Source organism: Ornithorhynchus anatinus, chromosome 9, assembly GCF_004115215.2.
Source record: "Ornithorhynchus anatinus isolate Pmale09 chromosome 9, mOrnAna1.pri.v4, whole genome shotgun sequence".
NCBI classification, from domain to species: Eukaryota; Metazoa; Chordata; class Mammalia; order Monotremata; family Ornithorhynchidae; genus Ornithorhynchus; species Ornithorhynchus anatinus.
In genome coordinates, this window is record NC_041736.1 from 1,402,497 (window position 1) to 1,423,410 (window position 20,914).

At 49.4% G+C, this 20,914-nt stretch overlaps 1 protein-coding gene across 1 annotated transcript in view; it reads right to left on the minus strand.

The window, feature by feature from the left end:
* LRP1B (LDL receptor related protein 1B) overlaps positions 1–20,914 on the minus strand; it is a 389,846-nt gene that overhangs the window by 201,531 nt on the left and 167,401 nt on the right. Inside the window, 5 exon segments of the mRNA XM_029072223.2 lie at positions 1,717–1,848; positions 15,110–15,354; positions 16,337–16,501; positions 19,376–19,580; positions 20,564–20,761. Of these exon segments, the coding sequence (XP_028928056.2) occupies positions 1,717–1,848; positions 15,110–15,354; positions 16,337–16,501; positions 19,376–19,580; positions 20,564–20,761 (945 nt within the window).

The window sequence follows — 20,914 nt, forward strand, 5'->3', positions numbered from 1 at the left end:
GCCTGGCCCGGAGGAAGCTTCACTGTTGTCAATTACGGGGCTTGCAAAACTGAACTCGAGGGGTAAGCTGCTTTCCCTAGGGCAGCAGGGGGTTTTGGATGCAAATAACCCACCCTCAGCTCCAGGTTAAATTGTCAAATCATGATATTTACTATTTCTAAATCCTTGTCACTCTATCTCATTCCCCCTAAATGGAGATTGAGAGGCCATAGACAATCAATGATAACAATGATAATAAAATTAGCTTTTTTGAATTAAGGAAAGAGATATAATCCCTTTGGCCCACCACCCAGTCATTAATAATAATGATTGTGGTATTTATTAAGCGCTTGCTCTGTGCCAAGCACTGTACTAAGCAATGGTTTAAATTCAAGACAACAAGGGTGGATTCAGGCCATGTCCCACATTGGGCTCAGAGTCCGACTAGGAGGGAGAAATGGTATTTACTCCTCATTGTACAGCTGAGGAATCTGAGGCCCAAGGTCACCCAGTAAGCAAGTGTCAGAGCCACAGTTAGACTCCAAATCCTGTTCCTCTCGGACCCGTGCTCTAGGCTTTTGGTTTGTCCACACTACATTTCTTTCTTTCCCAGACGTTCATAGCTCTTAGACTGTGAGCCCCATGTCAGCCAGGGACTGCGTCCAATCTGCTGATATTGTATCTACCTCAGGATTTAGTTTGGTGCTTGGCATGAAATAAGCACTTAACAAATACCACAGTTATTATTATTACTATTAGAAACTTCGATAATAATGTTGGTATTTGTTAAGCGCTTACTATGTGCAGAGCACTGTTCTAAGCTCTGAGGGAGATACAGGGTAATCAGGGTGCCCCACGTGAGGCTCACAGTTAATCCCCATTTTATAGATGAGGTAACTGAGGCACAGAGAAGGTAAGTGACTTGCCCACAGTCACACAGCTGACAAGTGGCAGAGCCGGGAGTCGAACCCATGACCTCTGACTCCGAAGCCCAGGCTCTTTCCACTGAGCCACGCTGCTTCCCGTGGTGCCAATTCGATCAATTGGCACCGCTATCATGCTTTCTTCCCAGCGAGTCTGGGACCACGGACCCTTCAGAGGGGACTGACTTGGACACAGTGCTTGGTTTGGTGTTGCCTCCTGTGCTTTCCCTTGGGCGAATCCACTCCAAGTCTGGCCAGACCTCTCCCCGATCCTCTTTCAAGGCTCAAAATATGACCAGCACAAGGCTCGGCAAGCCGAGAGCTGGGGCGATGTCTTTCTTACGACTCTACCCGAAAATACCCATTTTTTAATCCTGCATAGTTACACGTTCTGCTTCATATTTTTTTTTCACCCAGTTGCTAATCCTCCCCCATATGAGGCTAAAATGGCTTCGGAAGAAGAGCGCAAAGAGATTAAAGCTATGAAGTATGCCTCTCTTATGCAGGTTACTTACATCATCATTTTCTGATGATGGACTTTGCACTTATAAATCTCCCTGTCTGGCAGAGATAAATTGCGCTAACTCACCGAATTCATGAGGAAAGGGAGGAACACAAACACGGTAATAAATAGCCAAGTGCCACCTTTCGTGGAATTTAAAGACTCTGTCGATCACCGAAAGTAGATGAAACATCGCTCTCTCGAGAGGCAGGCCTCCCCCTCCCTCCGCCTCAGGAACCGTTTTCGGAGGCTGGGCCTCCCTGGCTGGGCTGGGGCCAGACCCCAGCCCTGGACGTGTGGCCGGACACTCACCGTAGCACGTCCTCTTGTCCGGGGACAGCTTCGTCAGGTGGGGGCAGGTGCAGGCGGCGCTGCCGTTGTGATTGATGAGACACAGGTGGGAACACGGGCCTCGGCCGCCATTCGCCGCACAGGGGTTGGGAGCTGCGGGCCCCCGTCGGCATGGGAACGGAGAAGAGCGACAAATAGAAAAGGCAACTTCAGTCAACGTATCCATCCCGTTTATCCATCGGTCAGTGGCATTCACTATGGGGCTCTCACTGTGGGCGGGGGATTGCGTCCATTATATTGTACTCTCCCAATATGCACAGTCGGCACACAGTACGACTTTAATAAATACCACCGATTCATGATAACAGTAATAATAATAGTAATTGTTAAGTTCTTACTAACTCTACCTCTGTTAGTTCAGTGCTCTACCCAGTAATCGATTGACTGGTGGCCTCTTTAATAATAATAATTATGGGATTTGTTAAGCACTTACTATGTGCCAGGCACTGCTGGAGCGGATACAAGATCGGGATGGACGCGGTCCCTGTCTCACATGGAGCTCACGGTCTTAATCCCCTTTTACAGGCACAGAGGCACAGAGAAGTGAAGCGACTTGCCCAAGGGTGGTCCTTGGGGATTTGGTCCCTACCATGATACAATAGATACAAATTAATCAGGTTGGACACAGTCCCTTTCCCACATGGGGCTCACAGACTGAATCCCCATGTTACAGATGAGGTAAATCAGGTACAGAGAAGTGAAATGAGTTGTCCCAGGTCACACAGCAGACATGTGGCAGAGCCAGGATTAAAACCCAAGTTCTTTTGACTCTCAGGTCTTTCTCCATCCACTAAACCACTCTGCTTCTCCTTGACCCTGGGGGGAGCTACTGCCTTTCAAAGATGCTCATCTTGGCCTAGAACATCCTCCAAAGACTCTTTGTCTCCCTAAAGACAGGCCTGTAACAACCCCTCGTAAACATTCATCCTTCAAGATGGGGATCGGAGTTCTCCACTGGGGAGGCTTGCAGTCAGAGATGCCATTAAAGCAATTACTGCAAGCTCATTTCCCAAGGTTCAGGATCCCTTTCAGAAGTGGTACTCCATTTGTCTTTGATAAGGCCTCAGTATAAAGCCATCTCCTAATATCCAATGATCTCTTCCCACGATAGAAGAAACTCACCATCCAGAAAGCTGGTCTTGTCTCCAAGCATTTCCTTTTTAATGAAAGATAAAACCTACCTTGCCTCCTTGGGGAGAAAACCAAAGGAGTCGAAAAGACTCACGAATGGCCCTTTCTCCCGGGAAAGTCGATTTAGGAAAGCATTATTTACAGCTTAATTTAGCTGCTGGGGAAGTGATAGGACAAACTGCCGCGAATCAACTGGAGAAAATGGAAGAGCAAAGTGGAAGGAGGCTGGAAGCCACGGGAGCCGTCTGGTGGCCTAGCTCAGCTCCGAGGAAGTGCCGGGGCTCAGTTTTGGGACCTGGGGTTGGGGGTGGCGGGTCCCTGTGGGCTTAGTCCCTGCCATGAGATCTGTAGGGGCCAAACACGCTAACAGAACCTAGAAGCAGCCCGGCCTAGTGGGCAGAGCACTGCCAGTCAGAAGGACCTGGATTCTAATCCCTGCTCTTCCACTTATCTGCTGTGTGACCTTAGGCAAGTCACTGCACTTTCCTGTGCCTCAGTTACCTCAAATGTAAAATGGGGATTAAGACTGTGAGCCCCATGTGGGACAGGGACTGTGTTCAACTTGATTTACTTGTAACCCGAGCATTTAGAACAGTGCCTGGCACATAGTAAGTACTCAGTACTCAGTACTCAGAGAAGCAGCGTGGCTCAGTGGAAAGAGCACGGGCTTTGGAGTCAGGGCTCATGAGTTCGAATCCCAGCTCTGACACTTGTCTTTGTACCTTAGCTTCCTCAGCTGTAAAATGGGAGTTCAATACCCATCTCTCTCCCTTTGTGGAACAGATATATCTAATCTAATTGAATGATATCTACCACAACGCTTAGCACAGTGCTTGGAACATAGTGGGAGTTAGGAACTACAACAAATATCATTATTATTGTTGTTATTATAGGGAAGCAGCGTGGCTCAGTGGAAAGAGCCTGGGCTTCGGAGTCAGAGGTCATGGGTTCGACTCCCTGCTCTGCCACTTGTCGGCTGTGTGACTGTGGGCAAGTCACTTAACTTCTCTGTGCCTCAGTTCCCTCATCTGTAAAATGGGGATTAAGACTGTAAGCCCCACGTGGGACCACCTGATTCCCCTATGTCTACCCCAGCGCTTAGAACAGTGCTCGGCACATAGTAAGCACTTAACAAATACCAACATTATTATTATATTACTCAATAAAACAAGCAAAACAGTAGGAGGAGCAAGGATCACTCAGCGGAAGGCTCCACCAGTGGCTGGTCATGCAGAGCACTGTTCTAAGCGCTGGGGTAGATACAGGGTAATCAGGTTGTCCAACATGAGGCTCACAGTTAATCCCCATTTTACTGATGAGGTAACTGAGGCACAGAGAAGTTAAGTGACTCGCCCACAGTCACACAGCTGACAAGTGGCAGAGCAGGGAGTCGAACCCATGACCTCTGACTCCGAAGCCCAGGCTCTTTCCACTGAGCCACGCTGCTTCCCTATAATAACAACAATAATAATGATATTTGTTGTAGTTCCTAACTCCCACTATGTTCCAAGCACTGTGCTAAGCGTTGTGGTAGATATCATTCAATTAGATTAGATATATCTGTTCCACAAAGGGAGAGAGATGGGTATTGAACTCCCATTTTACAGCTGAGGAAGCTAAGGTCCAAAGAACCCAAGTGACTTGCTCCAAGGCCACCCGGCAGGGAGGTGGTGGTGCTGGGATCAGAACCCAGGGCTCTCGGTTTCCGGGTCTCTACTCTTTCATGGTCCGTAACACCCCGGCCCCACTCCGGGGCCTTGAGCCCTTCACACATGCCTGTCGACTGACTGCTTTTGGGACATGCTCTTCTACTGCTCCTCAGAGTGAAGCAACAGGACCTGGGGGGCAGAAGGCCAAAAGGGACCACCAAGTGAGAACCAATTCCAAGAGGAAGCCAAGGAAACTTCCCTGGGGAAAGGTCCCAGGACCTTAGGAAATAAGGGGACAAATATCATTAGTAAGCGGGAGAAGTACATTCTTTCCCTATGGCACGTAATAAATGAAGACTAGGGAAATTAAAAGAATGATGATAACTCAAATTTTCTAAGGGAACCGGATGCTAATTATGCACTCTCCCAAGACCGAGGTGCGTTCTAGGGGGCGAAACAATCAGCACAAAAGCTCATTTCAGAGCTCGGGCAGATCGACTGCCTTTAATTAGCATCCTCTGATTTCCAGTCAAAAAGCCAGATCCTGAGCCTCCCTGAACAACTGCGTTCCCCTCAGAACCCAGCACAAGATGGAAGTTGATTCTTTCATATCCTGAGAATGAAATCCGGGAACGTCAAGATAAACTTTTTCTTGTAATTAGCATAAGGGTAATGGGTTCCACCTTTCAAACTTCTGGAAGTTTGCAAACGTCAGGCATTTCTACCAGGAACCGGCTGCCAGCTCAAAGGAGAGCTCTTGTGCTAAATCAGCACTGCCAGACACTCCCAGAAAATCGGGTGGTACAGATCTGAGGGATTGACGTGACCCAAGTGACCGACACAGCTCAACTGGACAGACCTCAATGGGATTGGATGGGTCCACAGCCATGCAATCGCCGGCCTCGGTGTCCCCACCCCTACCCTGTCTCCCTGCCTTCAGATCAAAGGCCACACGTGCCCACGAGAGATAAGCAGATGCTATTTGCCTTTGAGTTCAGCATCGCCTTGGCTGAAGGTTGGCCTGGAGGAAATCGATGCTGGGATGAAATCAAGTATGGGAAAGATGAAAGCACAAGCTTCCTTCGCTGGGAGTTGAGAGCATTGGGAAGTCAAGAAAAGCCAGGTAGGGCACAGCAGGGAGGTGGATTGGAGTCCCGCCTTGGCAGACTAAACCGCTAAGTAAAACAAGTGCTCAATAAAATACCACCGACTTGGAATGGAGTGGGACGAGCCCCAGGATTGACATTTGTAATCATCAGGTCCGGTACGGTTTAATACAATCAGTACTTCACAAATGCCGTAGTTATCATTATCATCATCATTATCATTTTAAAGTCAGCAAGTTTTGTGTACTTTCTTCTGATCCTATCACCAACAGGGCTTGAACGGTCTGCCTGGCATCTTGCTCAGAGGCAGGGGGCTGCATGTGATGGCCCCCTGATCCTCCCCTCCTCTCTCCCACTCCACCAGTTAGCGCGGGTCTGCAGAACCCTTGCCTCAGCCTCCACCTCTCCTGCCGTCTCCAGAGCTCCTCCTGGGAGCTCCACCTCAGCCCCAACACTTTAGACGGGGGTGAGGTATGGACAGGCAGCAGCGGCATTCATGGAAGATGGCCCGGATGTGAGACCCCCATCACATAGACCCCCGCCCCACCCCATATGCAAACTACGCTTCTCTGCAGGCACAAGGCCCATTCTGAGGGTCCTGTGTTGGCTGCAGAGGAAGGGTGAGAACTCGTCTTCTGATTTCTGCAATAAACTGGTAATTAGAATCCTCCCCAAACTAACACCAGTGGCTCAGAATTCTTTCTCTTTTTTTTTTTTTAATGGTATGTTTTTAGGGCTTTCCTTGTGCCAGGAACCTTACTAAGTGCTGGGGTAAATACGAGATAGGTTTGGACACAGTCCATGTCCCACATGGGACTCACAGTTTTCATCCCCATTTTACAGATGAGGTAACTGAGGCCCAGAGAAGTGAAGTGACTTGCCCCAGGTCACCCAGACAAGTGGCAGAGCAAGGATTAGAACCCAGGCCAGCCAGAATTTCCAGGCCCCTGCTATCCACTAGGCCATGTCTCCTTAAGCTTTCCTCCTCTTTCCTTCTTGCTCTCCCTTCACACACAATCTTTGCTCCTCTCAAGCAAATCTCCCAGTGGGCCCGCACTCCTTTCTTCTCAGCCTCTGCTCTGCAACTCCTCCCCGCTTCCCAAGCCAGCCTCTCCCTCCTCCAGTATAAAGCCTTCCTACAGAGCCACCTCCTCCGGATGGGTTCCGTGATTAAGTGGTCTAAGCACCTCATCAGTCAGCCACCCCAGCACTCGATCTGGTCCTCTTTTTCTTGGTGTCCTACTATAATAAGAATAACTGTGGTTTTTGCTAAGCACTTTCTATGTGCCAAGCAGTGTACTAAGCGCTGGGGTGGATACAAGCAAATAGGGTTAGAAACAGTCCCTGTCCCACTTGGGGCTCACATTCTCCACCCCCATTTAATAGATGAGATAACTGAGGTGCAGAGAAGTTAAATGACTTGCCCGAGGTCACACACCAGACAAGAACCCATGACCTTCTGACTACCAGGCCTGTGCTCGATCCACTATGCCCATGCTGTTATCTATCCCAGGCATGCACGACCGGGTACAAGTAGGATCCGTTTACATCTGCTGGCTCCACTGCTGATGGTAAATTCCCGGAGGGCAGGGACAATATCTTTTTCTTCTCCAGCAGGCTCCCCAAGGGCTAGGCCAAGTGAGGCCTGATCCAGGCGGAAGAAGACAACCATGATAACGACAGTAACCCCAAAACGCAGTTACCCACTGAGCCCCACACACTGCCTGCTAGTCAGAGGTGACAGACCCGGGTCAGTCTACAAAAGGCACATTTTATTTTCCACCTAGAATAAATATCATCCATTTCCATCATCTACGGTTCACGGACCTGTTTTAATAGGTTGGAGATGGAGTGAGTGGGCCACGGTTTTGTTTTCAGTCTTTGAACGGGCAGGCACGCTACCCTCCGTGTGCTCTTTAATTGGCACACAATTGACGGACTATTACATAACCATCGGACGCGGGGTTCCGCATCAGGACGGGAGAAATGAATTTCCATCGCAGATGAAACACGGAAAGCCAACCCAGCAGGCCCGGTTGCCCCAGCTTTCACGGCTCTGAAACGGACCTGACTTTCAAACTCTCTGACACCCTCCAGCCTTATCCAGCCTGTGCTTTGCCACTGTGACCAACACAAACAAGGAGACACACTTCTCCCCGGTGACAGGATAAACTACTGGAATTAATCACAGAATAATTTATGTTTTCAAGGAAACAAGCCCTTTTTTGTTCTCTACGGATGCCAAGATTTAAACCGTTTCCACGAGTGCCTTACAAGAAGAATAACACCGTGATTTGTGTAGAGCACTTTTATTGTTCCAAAGGGCTTTCACTTCAGTTCTTTTATTTCGTACTCACGACAACCCTGTGAGGTACAGAGAGGCAGAAAATATTTCCTCCACTTTAGAGATGAGGAAACTGAGGCCCAGAGAGATTAAATGAGCCGCCTAAGGCTTGTTCAAGGTCACACAGCATTCCAGTGGCAGAACTGGGGGTAGAACTTGGGTCTTCTGACTCCCAACCCTGTGCTCTTTCCACTAGGCCGCACAGTCATTTTCAATGAATTGAACATGCTAAAACCCACGTGCTAAAGGCTCTCCCACACACCTTCAACAGCATTTGGTAGCAGTTAATTAAGCTTAAGAGCAAGCGGTGTTCTACAACAATAGAATTCCTTCTGGAAATCCTAATTAAACTAGCCTTTTGAGGTTAATGTCTTTGATGTTGGAATTAGAGCAGAAATCAGGGTTACTGGCGGTTATTTATATAAAAAAATCTAGAAATGCCACCTTAAGTAACTTCAGCAGTCCACCCCAGCCCAGGTCTCCATCTTCAACAATGGCCCCGAGGTACTGTGAGAAGCGATGGGCTGGTGGCCATTCCAGTGCCTCATGGTTAGAGATGGGCCGTAACCAACCCTGACACTTCCCTTTCTTCTCTTGACTCTCCCCCGGCGACCCAGCATGGACTATCCAACACCCCTGACTCTCTTCTCCATCTTTGACATTCCCTTAGTGACCCACCATGGACCATCAAGCACCCATGACTTTCCCCTCTCCATCCCTGACACCCACTTAGTGATCCACCATGGACCACCCAACACCCATGACTCTCCTCTCTCCATCCCTGACTCTCCTCCGACAGTTACCCAGCATGATGATGATGATGGCAGCATGGCCCATCTGACACCCTTCTCTTTCCTCTAATAACCCAGCACTGAATCTCACGACAGGATCCTCGCCCCCCAGTGCGAACTGTATCCTTTCAATGGACGGTACGGAACTAACCTTTCAGAGATTCATGGCTTTGGAAAAGAAACCAAGGTCATAAAATCAATGGGTTTCTATCCAGAAGTGAGCAAAGAAATGGTCTGTACTTAATTCCTCTGGTATGCAGAGTACTTATTATGAGAAGAGCACTGCATACTTGAGATGATACAAAGAAAATAGAAGACAGTGTGCGTCTGCCCTGAAGCATCTTCCAGTCTGAGTTTCCTGCCCCACATGTCTAGACTAAGATACTAAACTCAAAATGGTGGGAAGGAAGCCACCAGCTAGCTTTCATCAGTCCAGGGATGAAGTCCAAGTTTATGGATATCCTCTGTAAACCAGGTGGGGACCATTTTCTCACGGCACTCTGTGCCAGGAACACTAATGGAACTCAACTAAGGAACTAATAATGGCTTAGTGGATAGAACCCAGGCCTGGGAGTCAGAAGATCATGAGTTCCAATTTTGCCTCCGCCACTTGTCTGCTTTGTGACTTTGGACAAGTCACTTCACTTCTCTGGGACTCAGTTCCCTAATCTGTAAAATGGGAATTAAGAGTATGTGCCCCACGTGGGACAGGGGATGCGTCCAACCTGATAATCTTATATCTACCCCAGTGCTCAGAACAGTGCTTGGCACATAGGAAGCGCTTAACAAGTACCATAATTATTATTAATGACACTAATGTGGGGAGCATTGAAGCCTAGTAGATAGAGCACAGGCTGGGAATCAGAGGACCTGGGTTCTAATCCCAGTTCCCTCAGTTGTCTCCCATGTGGACCTTAGACAAGTCACTTAACTTTTCTGGGCATCATTTATCTCACCCCTAAAATGGGGATTAAACTGGGAAACCATGTGGGATGTGGACTCTGTCCAACCTGCTTAGCCCGTATCTACCCCAGAGCTTAAAACAGTTCCTGGCACATAGTAAGCACTTAACAAATACTACTAAAAAATGGCAGTCCAACATAAAGGAAGCTTTTACAAGCGCTAGACTTCAACCCTCTCAGACACCCAGCCCTGTTTGAGCCAGGGATTGTAACCAACCCAATTACTGTGGCTCTACCCTTGGATATGGCTCTGCCCAAACAGAGCTTACATTCCAACGGAAGCTGACTAGACGCTCAGTGAATATCATTTCATGATGATGAATCGTAATGATGGTAGCCATTTAGCATCTAGTCACTCTCCATTGGAGTGAAAGCTCCTTGCGGACAGAGACGTATCTTAGAGAAGCAGCGTGTCTCAGTGGAAAGAGCCGGGTGTGGGAGTCAGAGGTCATGGGTTCGAATGCCGGCTCTGCCACTTGTCAGCAGTGTGACTGTGGGCAAGTCACTTAACTTCTTGGTGCCTCAGTTACCTCATCTGTAAAATGGGGATTAAGACTGTGAGCCTCTCGTGGGACGGTCTGATTACCCTGTATCTACCCCAGCGCTTAGAACAGTGCTCGGCACATAGTAAGCCCTTAACAAATGCCAACATTATTATTTCTATCGCACTTCCCCAAGAACTCAGGTAGCTTATCACATCCCATAGGCCCCCGGTGAACTGAATTTCGGCTACTAATTCTTTGGAGACCACCTAAAATTAATAACTGTGGGATTTGTTAAGGGCTTACTATGTGCCAAGCACTGTATTAAGTGCTGGGGTAGATACAAGATAATTTCCAGTTGGATATAGGGCTCACACCCATAATTCCTCTAATCTAAAATGAAGTTTCAAGTTCATTCTTCCGTATGATATCACTTACAAGGTTATCCCCAACGTGTCCTGAAATGCACCTTATACGCCGACACGCTACAAGCATGTGTATTTTCTTTAATGATGTAGCCCTTTAATAAGTATACTTTAACAACTACTCTTCATTTTATCACTCCGGAGCTGCAAATACCACCCTAAGTGAGACAAATTGTCACTGCATCCATGATTCAGGAAATAGAGTATTTATATCAGAGTAGAGAATTTCAATGCAAAGTGTCGATTCTTTGGACATGCATTTATAGGAGGGTGGATGGCAAGATCATCTTCAAGGCCACTGCTTTAGTTGCTCTCCAAGTTCTCCTCTAGACTTAAGCTTGTCCTCTAGACTGTAAGCTCATTGTGGACAAGGAACGGGTTTGTTTATTGTTGTATTGTACTCTCCCAAGTGCTTACTACAGTAAGTGCTCAATAAATACAACTGACTCACTGATTGACCAGGACTAGATTCTGCACACAGTAATAATAATAATAATAATATTAGTGGCATTTTTAAGCATTTACTAAGTACAAAGCACCATACTAAAGTCTGGGGCAGAAACAAGATGATAATGTCCCTCTTGAGGCTCCCAATCTAAGTAGGAGGGAGAGCAGGTATTGAATTACCATTTTGTGGAGAAGTGAGACAAAGAGAAGTTAAGCAACTTGCCCATGGTCTCCCAGAAGGCATTTGGCCCAGACGAGATTAGAACCCAAGTCCTCTGACTCCCAGGCCCGTGCTCTTTCCACTAGGCCACGCTACTTCAGGAGGTAGCCACTACTGGGTTCATACACAATAGGCATCCAATACAATGATCAACAACGAATATGTGTCCTGTACAGAGCTCTGCCCCAGTCAGCACCCTGCATGGTTCTCTGCACACAGTAGGCATCCAGTACAGTGTAGCGGGAGGCATCCATTGCAGTCTTTGCACACACTAGGTGGCCAGCCCAGCTCCCTATGCAGGGTAGAGCTGGGGTAGTCTGGTTCCAGATGCTCTGTGATAACCCTAGCTGTGAGATCTCCTAGCATTTCTAGAAGTGATTCCTCCAAGGACGACGGACTGAATTCAGGAGGCACAGTCCTCCAAGCCAGCCAGTCTCCATCTCCAGGATTCCCCACATCTCTCCTTCCCAACAGACTGGGTGGTTACTTGGGCAGGGAAGCTGGGGAAGTGTTGGCCCCAAACCTTGGAACTCACCACAGGGAGAGGGGGAAGGAGAAGAAGGGAGCTGGACAGTTCCCAGTCCTCTCCCCACTTCAAAACCTCCTTGAAAGCCACCTCCTCTAGGAGACCTTCCATGATTGTTCTCCAGCCACGGGTCGCATCCCCTCAAGCTGCCCTTTGCCCCTGAGGGAGGAGTCGGCCCTTTGTTCCGGTCACCCCCACTTTGGTTCCATCCCTCTTCGGCTTCGACTCACTTTGGTTGGTCGCGGCATGGCAGGAATGGCCCTACTGCTCCACATGTATGGAGGTCAAATCTGGTCTGCCATTTTCCCTGCCTCTGGACTGCAGCTCCTTGAGGGGCGAGGGGGCGGGGGTCTCCTGCATTTAGTGCTTGCTCCCCCAGCGCCTTATGAGGGGCCCTGAGTGTGCTATGAAGGTGATGGTGGTGGCAGGACCCTGTTTTACTTGATGGTCGTCACCTGGGCACTGGCCTGGCCTTCCAGCTTCTCTGACTTCAGCATGCAATGGGGCCTAGAGGATAGAGTTTGGTCCTGGGAGTCAGAAGGACCTGAGTTCTCATCTCAGCTCCATCATTTGCCTGCTGTATGACCTTGGGCAAGTCACCTAACTTCTCTGTGCCTCAGTTTCCTCATCAGAAAAATTGGGGTTAGGACTGTGAGCCCCATGTGGGAGAGGGATTAACTTGTTTCTACCCCAGGGCTTAGTACAGTGCTTGGCACATGGTAAGTGATTAATACCTCAATTATTATTATTCATTCATTCATTCATTCAATAGTATTTATTGAGCGCTTACTATGTGCAGAGCACTGTACTAAGCGCTTGGGATGAACAGGTCAGCAACAGATAGAGACAGTCCCTGCCGTTTGACGGGCTTACGGTCTAATCGGGGGAGACGGTCAGACAAGAACAATGGCAATAAATAGAGTCGAGGGGAAGAACATCTCGTAAAAACAATGGCAACTAAATAGAATCAAGGCGATGTACAATTCATTAACAAAATAAATAGGGTAATAGAAATATATACAGTTGAGTGGACGAGTACAGTGCTGTGGGGAGGGGAAGGGAGAGGTGGAGGAGCAGAGGGAAAGGGGGAAAAGAGGGTTTAGCTGCGGAGAGGTGAAGGGGGGGTGGTAGAGGGAGTAGAGGGAGAAGGGAGCTCAGTCTGGGAAGGTCTCTTGGAGAAGGTGAGTTATTATTATTGGGGGCTAGGGAATGTGGGGATTGGAGGTTTCTCCTCTCTCTGCAGCGCAGGAGGGATCGGTGGGATCAATGCTCAAATACCAATTCTTGGTTTGTCCAGTACTGGCTTAATACCAACATGTTTGGCCAATATACCTGCCCATGCATCTGCCCAACATACCTTCAAAACACGCCTGCCCGCATGTCTTCCCATGTCTATGCACACGCTTACCCAGTTCACCTCTCAACATGACTCCCCATCCCCGCCAAAGCCTTCCACCCCTCAGGAAGGAGGGATGTTTGAAAGGCCATCACCAGCCTTCCTGAACGACAGCTGTCCAGGAATCGGACCAGGCACGTGGGCACGTCAGTGACTCGCTTGTCAACATCCGGATGGTGGAAGCCCATGAATCGACTCCCAAGGGGAGCAGAGAGCTGGAGTATTTTTAACCTTTAGCTCTATAATTTATGGAAAGATACTTTCCTAGTTACAGCACTGTATATAATGAATATTTTAACATATCCATTTATTCACCACCTCCAGATAATTATTCACAGGATAATAGCTTTTGCATTATTGTTCTTGCGTGTTCGCTGGGCGCCTTTGTCATGGGCTCCATCGTCATTGTGTCCTTGGGGAAAACAAGCTCGTTTGAGGTGTAAGAATTTCCCTTCACTGAAGCAGACAATGCAATTCTTGTTGCACGTCTAATGACCACATCGTTTGCAGTATCAATCACAGTCAGCACTTCAACTACCAAATAACAAGACCTAGATGCAGGAGAGAGACTTGAGCGGAAGCTCCTCGTGGGCAGGGAATGTACGGCTTACCGTTGCTATTCTCACCCAAACGCCCAGTACAGAGCTTCACAACGAGCCTGTGCTTAACAAAACCCAAGCCACTAGACTGTAATCCATAATCTGTACACAATCAACTAGATGGTAAACTCTTTGAGGGCAGGGATTCTGTCGACCAGATCTATTCTGATGTATTTACCCAAGCGTTTAGTATAGCACAGTGTACATATTATGCTGTCAGTAAATACCATTGATTAAAGACTACCATGATATACGTTTTCAGAGATTAGTTGTCACCCACAGCCTTTTTCACCCTGTAGGGAGCCACTTTCCAACTCTGGGGTGGAAACACAGAAAACCATCTTTTCCTTAAAGGTTACAATCATCCATGATTCATGCTTCTGTTCAGGTAACGCCGACAAATGAGAAATTGCCTGCAGCCTGACTGGCTCAGCGTAATAAGGTAACACTCAAGCTTGTTTTTGCGATTTAAACCAAGACTCGTTTTCCACTTGCTCCTGAGCCAGTGACTTGTAGGTCTAAGAGTGAGTTTATGCTCACCCCTACTCTCCCGCTCTGAGGCCCAGGGCACAGACCTTTCCCCAGCTAGGGGTGGGCACAGGGGATCCATTCCCTCAGGGAGCTGTGCAACTGGAAACACCAGCAGGTCTAAAGGGGTTTGGGCAGATAATCATAATAATTATGGTACTTGTTAAGGGCTTACTATGTGCCAAGCACTGTTCTAAGCAGTGACCCAAGGATGAATGTCCATGCCGGGTCACTGTGGGAGTCAGGGATGGAAAGGAGAGAGTCAGGGGTGCTAGATGGTCTGTGCTGGGTCGCTGAGGGGGTCAGGGATGGAGACGGAAGAGTCAGGGTTGTTGGATGGTCCATGCTGGGTCACTGGAGGAGAATCAGGGATGGAGAGGGTAGAGTTGGGGTACTGAATGATCCATGCTTGTTCACTAGGAGAGAGTTGGAAATGGAGAAGGGAGAGTCAGGGGTGTTGGAGAGTCCATGCAGCATCACTGGAGGAGAGTCAGAGATTGAGGACTCTGCGGCATGGGTGTTGGGTAGTCAGTTCTGGGGTCACTGGGGAGTGAGTCAGGAACGGAGATGGGAGGGTCAGGGGTGCTGGACGGTCCATCCGTGGACTTGGTGGTAGGTGTACAGGAGGGCACAAGTTTCCTTCCAGGGTCCTCACACCCCCACCGGGAGTCAGTGTCCTGGGTGGTCAGGCCGGAGGCCGAGCCAGCCCACGGGGCTGCCTGCAGACGGAGGCCTGGAAGCTACTCACCGGGGGGCTGGCGGCTCGGGTGGTAGATCTGGAGGTCAAAGGGCTGGGCGCTGGTCTTCTGGATCACACTGACGTTCTGCCCCGTCCACTTGTTGGCTTTGGACAGGGTGTTGGTCCTCCAGTCCGTCCAGTAGACCTCACTCCCAAACACGGACACGGCAAAGGGATGGGAAAGGTACTCGTGCCCACGGATGATCTCCAACACCCCTGTCCCATCGTAGAGAGCGGAGTAAATGGCGTCGGACCTGTGAGGGGCGACAAGCGGGTCACAGGCTATTCCTCAGGGGCTGTTGCCTCAAAGGTGGCTAGACAGACCTAACGCTCTATCTCTGAGGAACAGCACCAAGGTCGCTTCCAATATATCGGTAACGGTAATACCGATGACAATCAACTCATGATGATGTGACATCGAATGAGTAAAGCAGCTGCCAACACAGCCCGGGAGCCAGAAACACCTCCCTTCCCAGCTCCTCCCCGACCTGCTGTGTGGCCTTGAGCAAGCTCCTTAGCTGGTCTGGGCCTCAGTTTCCTCCTTCATCAAACGGAGATAAGACATCAGAGACTGTGTCTGATGATCTGATTATCCCGGAGCTACTCTAGTGTTTGGTGTCCAATCAGAATTTAAGAAACACCATCACTACATTCACCCTGTGGCTTCTCCAAGCAGGCGAGACGGGGACAAGGCGGAGCCTGCGTTCCTCAATAGTATAGCGGTGAGTCATGCGGAAGACCGTGGTTTGATTCCTCGATGCGGAGTGAAATAAGTTTCCCTCTAGACTGCAAGCTTGTTTTGAATAGGGAATGTGTCTATGAACTCTATTACGTTATATTCTCCCAAGTGCTTAGTACAGTGCTCTGCACTCTCGAAGTGCTTCATAAAAGGGTAAATAGTTAATGGAGAAGCAGCATGGCTTAGTGGAAAGAGCCTGGGTTAAGGAGTCAGAGGTCGTGGGTTCTTATCACAGCTCCGTCACTTATCAGCGTGTGACTCTGGGCAAGTCACTTCACTTCTCTGTGCCTCAGTTACCTCATCTGTAAAATGACGATTAAGACCGTGAGCCCCAGGTGGGACAACCTGATGATCTTGTGTCTACCCCGATGCTTAGAACAGTGCTTAGCACATAGTAAGCCCTTAGCAAATACCATCATTATGCTTACTAAATGCTATTATTATTATTTAATAATTCATAAATTGATTTTCGATTGGTGAGTCCAGAGTCGCCTTACCGGGCATCTGTCCAGATGATTCTTTTCTCAAAGTGGTCCACGGTCAACCCATTGGGCCACGCCCCCGACTTCATGTCTTTGTAGATGGTCTTTCTGCCAGCGCCGCTCATGGAGGCAGATTCAATGCGCGGAAAAGTGGCGTCCCAGTCTGTCCAGAAGAGGAGTCTGAGGAGGGGAAAATGGAAAATCATAATTATAATAATAACAATACTTGTTAAGCTTACTATGTGCCAAGCACTATAACCAGCAATGGGGTAAACACACCGTAATCAGGTTGGACACAATCCCTGTCCTGTGTGAGGCTGTCTAAATAGAAGGAAGTAGGATTGATCCCCATTTACATATGAGGTAATTGAGGCCCAGAGAAATGAAGTTACTTGCTCAAGGTCACACAGCAGACAAGTATCAGAGCCAGAACCCAAGTCCTCTGATTCCCAGGCCCAGGCTCTTTCCATTGGGCCAAACTGTTTCTCAATGCTTGGCACATAGTAAGTGCTTAACAAATACCACAATTATGAAATACATCTCTCATACCCTTTATAGAGTAGATTTGGAGGCACTTTTGTCTGGATAAATTTCTAGACCGATAGCTCTCCTCCGGTTCCTTCACTTGTGCTACCCCTCACTCCCACTGGACTCCTTTAGGGCACCCAGGTGGCCTGGTTATGATCAGCCAAGCTGCCTGGATTGAGCCACTCTGGCCCACTGAGTCAACAGGCCCAGCATTCATCTGTCTCAGCGTGGCAGATCTAAATGGGGTCAATGAGCCATAAACCACAGAATCTTTAAGGAGACCATTAGACAAAAGGCCATTACGGTTCGGGAAGGGCCATTATCATCCATCAGGTCTGCCTGCGGAAGGCCAAAATACACTGTCGTGGCTCAAAATTAGGTCACTGATCCATAATCCCAAAGTCGTGGCCAACGGCTCCAGCCAAATAACGCTAGGAGCCGAGTCGGTTTAGGGTTCGAAGTGATCATGTGGGGGGAACCGACCCTATTTGGAGGGCCAGGAGGGCCAGGTGTCTCACCGTAGATGTCGGAGCACAAATGTCTACTCCAGCTTCTAAGCTGCACCTGTCAATCAAAGTCCAGGGGGAACCCAGAAAAGTTTCGTCTGGTCAGAAACAGACAAAACCAAGAAGAGTTCAAGTTGAATTGCCCAGCTGCTTCTCAGTGGCCTAAAGTCATCACCTTCGACAACATTTTTTTAAGTAGCTATTGGAGGACCACTATAATAATGATAATAATTCTGGCATTTGTTAAATGCTCACTGTGTGCCAGTCATTTACTAAGTGCTGGGGTGGATACAAGCAAATGGGGTTGGACAGAGCCCACGTCCCACATGAGGCTCACAGTCTAGTCTCAATCTCCATTTTACAAATGAGGGAACTGAGGCACAGAGAAGTGAAGTGACTCACCCCAGGTCCCACAGCAGACAAGTGACAGAACCGGGATTAGAACTCACAACCTTCTGACTCCCAGACCCGTGCTCTATCCACTAAACCATGGAGCAGGGCATTGTACTGGGTGCTGGGGAACAGGAGTAAATCCATCAATCACATTAATTGAGCACTTACCGGGTGCAGAGCATTTACTAAGCGCTTTGGAGAATACAATATAACAAAGTTGGTAGACACGTTCCCTGACCAAATAAATAAAAGCAAGGAAGATATTTTCATGAGCCCAAAGAGCTAGTTTCTCCAGTTTGGTGAATTATAGTAGTTCTATTTCAAATCTCCTAAAATTAACTTTATTAATCCTCAACTGTTCATCTCAAGAAAATTAAAATTTCATTCCCTCATGCTCTCTAAGGCAGTCCATTAAACTCCACTTCTCAGAGATTTCCCCACTTCATCTGGAACCTCAAGGCAAAAAGACAGGCCTTTGCAGGTGGAATCTCCTGGTCTGGCTAATTTCCCTCTTTACTTTTATCCTGCTCGAGTGAAGGTCCTTGAGGGCAAGGATCAGGTCTACTGATTCTATCGTACTATTTCAAGCACCTCAGTAAGGTGGTCTCGCACTAAGGAGATGGTCCATAAATACTGATACCGCCTATCATTCTTGTACATATAATAATTATCCTGAATGCTTAGGCATTTCCATTATTTATAATGATGCCAAATCGCCAGCTTTCTTGGGGGAGCTGCCCTCGCTTTCCACACCCCAGCCTTCATTAAGGGGAAGCCCTGCCACCTTGGAAAGAGAACTGCCATCCAGGAGCGCAGTGTGCCCAAGGTTCACCTTGATGTTCGCCATTCTCAACGGAGCAATAGCTGCAGATGCTCACAGGAGCCCGTGGCCCGGGCCGAGCCAGCCTAGGGGCTGAGCGGGTCGTGGCGCCGATCGGGGTTTGGGGCTCTCCGTGACTCGCTTTAAGGGTCATAATGTGCAGGGGACCCCACGTGAAAATCTGCCGGCCGACTCCTCTCCAACCAACGCTGCCCTTTCCCCGAAACTCGTCACTGCCCTCTTAATACGGCTGGACACAAGAACACCCAAAGACCAGGCGTCTCGGGGAGGAAGGAGAAATGCAATAGCATCACTCCCCCTCCCCCATCTCCACACACACATCTACACTAATACACCCACACACGTGTGCGCACAATCACTTTGACAGATCCTCTCTCTCACTCACACGTATATGCGACTTTCCCCCAATCGATCGTATTTATTGAGAACTTACTGTGCACAGCACTGTACTAAGCACTTGGGAGAGTACAGCAGAGCTCTACAACAGACACATTTCCTGCCCACATTGAGCTTACACTCCAGAAGGGAGATAGACATGAATATAAAGAATTTTGTCACGGTCAGAGTCCCAGCAACCACCTGCCTACGTCTGACCATCTGACCAGGTGAAGGACAGCCAGGTAGGACTCTGTTCCAGAAAGTGCGGGTGAGCATCGCTAGGTGGAGCATCTCACCTAGCGCCCTGCCGGGTACCGCAGCCAACACTCGAGGTTTGATGGGAAAAAAGTTGCTCAGGGCTCGAGGCTGAGGCTTTTAACTGTTCGGGGTGGGTCGGCATCCCCTTACCCGAACCGCGGGTCCAGGGCGATGGCTCGGGGGTGCTCCATGGCCCCGGCGATCAGCGTGGCTCTCAAGGTGCCGTCCAGCTTAGCCACTTCGATCTGGTCCAGGTTGCTGTCGATCCAGTAGACGTTTCCGGCGACCCAGTCGACGGTCAGGCCCTCGGGGGTGGCTAAGCCGTGCTCCACCACCACCTCAATGGCACCCACTCCTGGAAGGAAGGAGAGAAACTGGAGGGGGAGTGCCCGGCTCCAAGTTGGACACATCTGGCGTCCATAATGGGGCCTGTCTGGCCCTCAGGGCACTCTTACGTTACTGGGCTAGTTCCACTGCTCCGCTCTTTCCTCCATCATCACTGCCACACCAATCCAACCAATTCCTCCACAGCACACTTTTTCACTGCACTTTCTGCCATCACTGCCATAGCAACCCCTTCTCTCTGGACTACCTGCCATCACTGCATGCCCAACCCATCTTAGCAAATCTTATCTCTGCACCTATCTTTGGCTAGAGCGCTGCTGTTGGAGAGTTGGAGACAGTCTACCAACATCACCGGCCTCTCTGGATACACACCGCCGAAGGATGCTGGGAGAAGCAGATGTACATACGTATGATGGGGCCACGGCAGGCGTGATGGTGTGTGCATCTCCTGGGTCATGGGAATCTTCTGGAATGCAACCCACATGACCTGGGAGAATTTATCACCTCTGGGGGTCATCTCCGCAGACTTGTAGGAGCCCTTATGGACCAAATGGCAGGCTTGAAAAATTCACCTGTGTCACCACTGCTCACAGTTAAAAGCTCTGACTTAGACGTCATCTGGGGAGTGTCTACCCCTTGAGCTATCGGGGAGAATCCTGAACCCTCAAGGGACCAGGGAGAACAAGGTGATCCCCCATATGCTGAGCACAGTGCTCGGCACACTGTAAACACTCAATAAATTGCACTGATGGGTGGGATGATTGATGGGGGGAGGGTCTCCCCCGCCACCGGGTGCCTGGGGAGTGACGACGTGTCCCTCCAGTCCCCCATCGCTCTCACAATTTTCAGACTTCATCAGCATCCAAAAGGCAACCGCGCTGACCCAATTACATCCCGGCTGGGCTGAAACCCCGACACCCACGAAGCAGCCACCCCAATCTCAGGACGCCGTACCCAGACCTCCAGCCCGGCGGCCGGCCCGGGAGTCCTGACCTCCGCTCTCCGAGAGCTGGCCGCGGTAAATCCGGTCCTCCACCACGTCGGTCCAGTAGAGCAGGCTGTGGTTGAAGTGGAAGTCCAGGGCGATGGTGTTCCTCAGGCCGGGCACCAGCAGGCTGTAATCCCCCTTGTGCAGGTCGATTCTGCGGATCTCATGGCGGATGGAGAAGATGATGAAGGCCTCAAAGGGATCTGCAGCGACAGTCATTTCCGGCGGCCGCTTAGATGGAAATGCAAGCGCGTCACGGGGCCCTCCTGGGAGGGGACTCTGGAGCCTATCACAGACGGGAAGTCCTTCTTCCCCACCCCTCCTCCCCCACGGATCATCTCCCCTCTGGGGAGGGC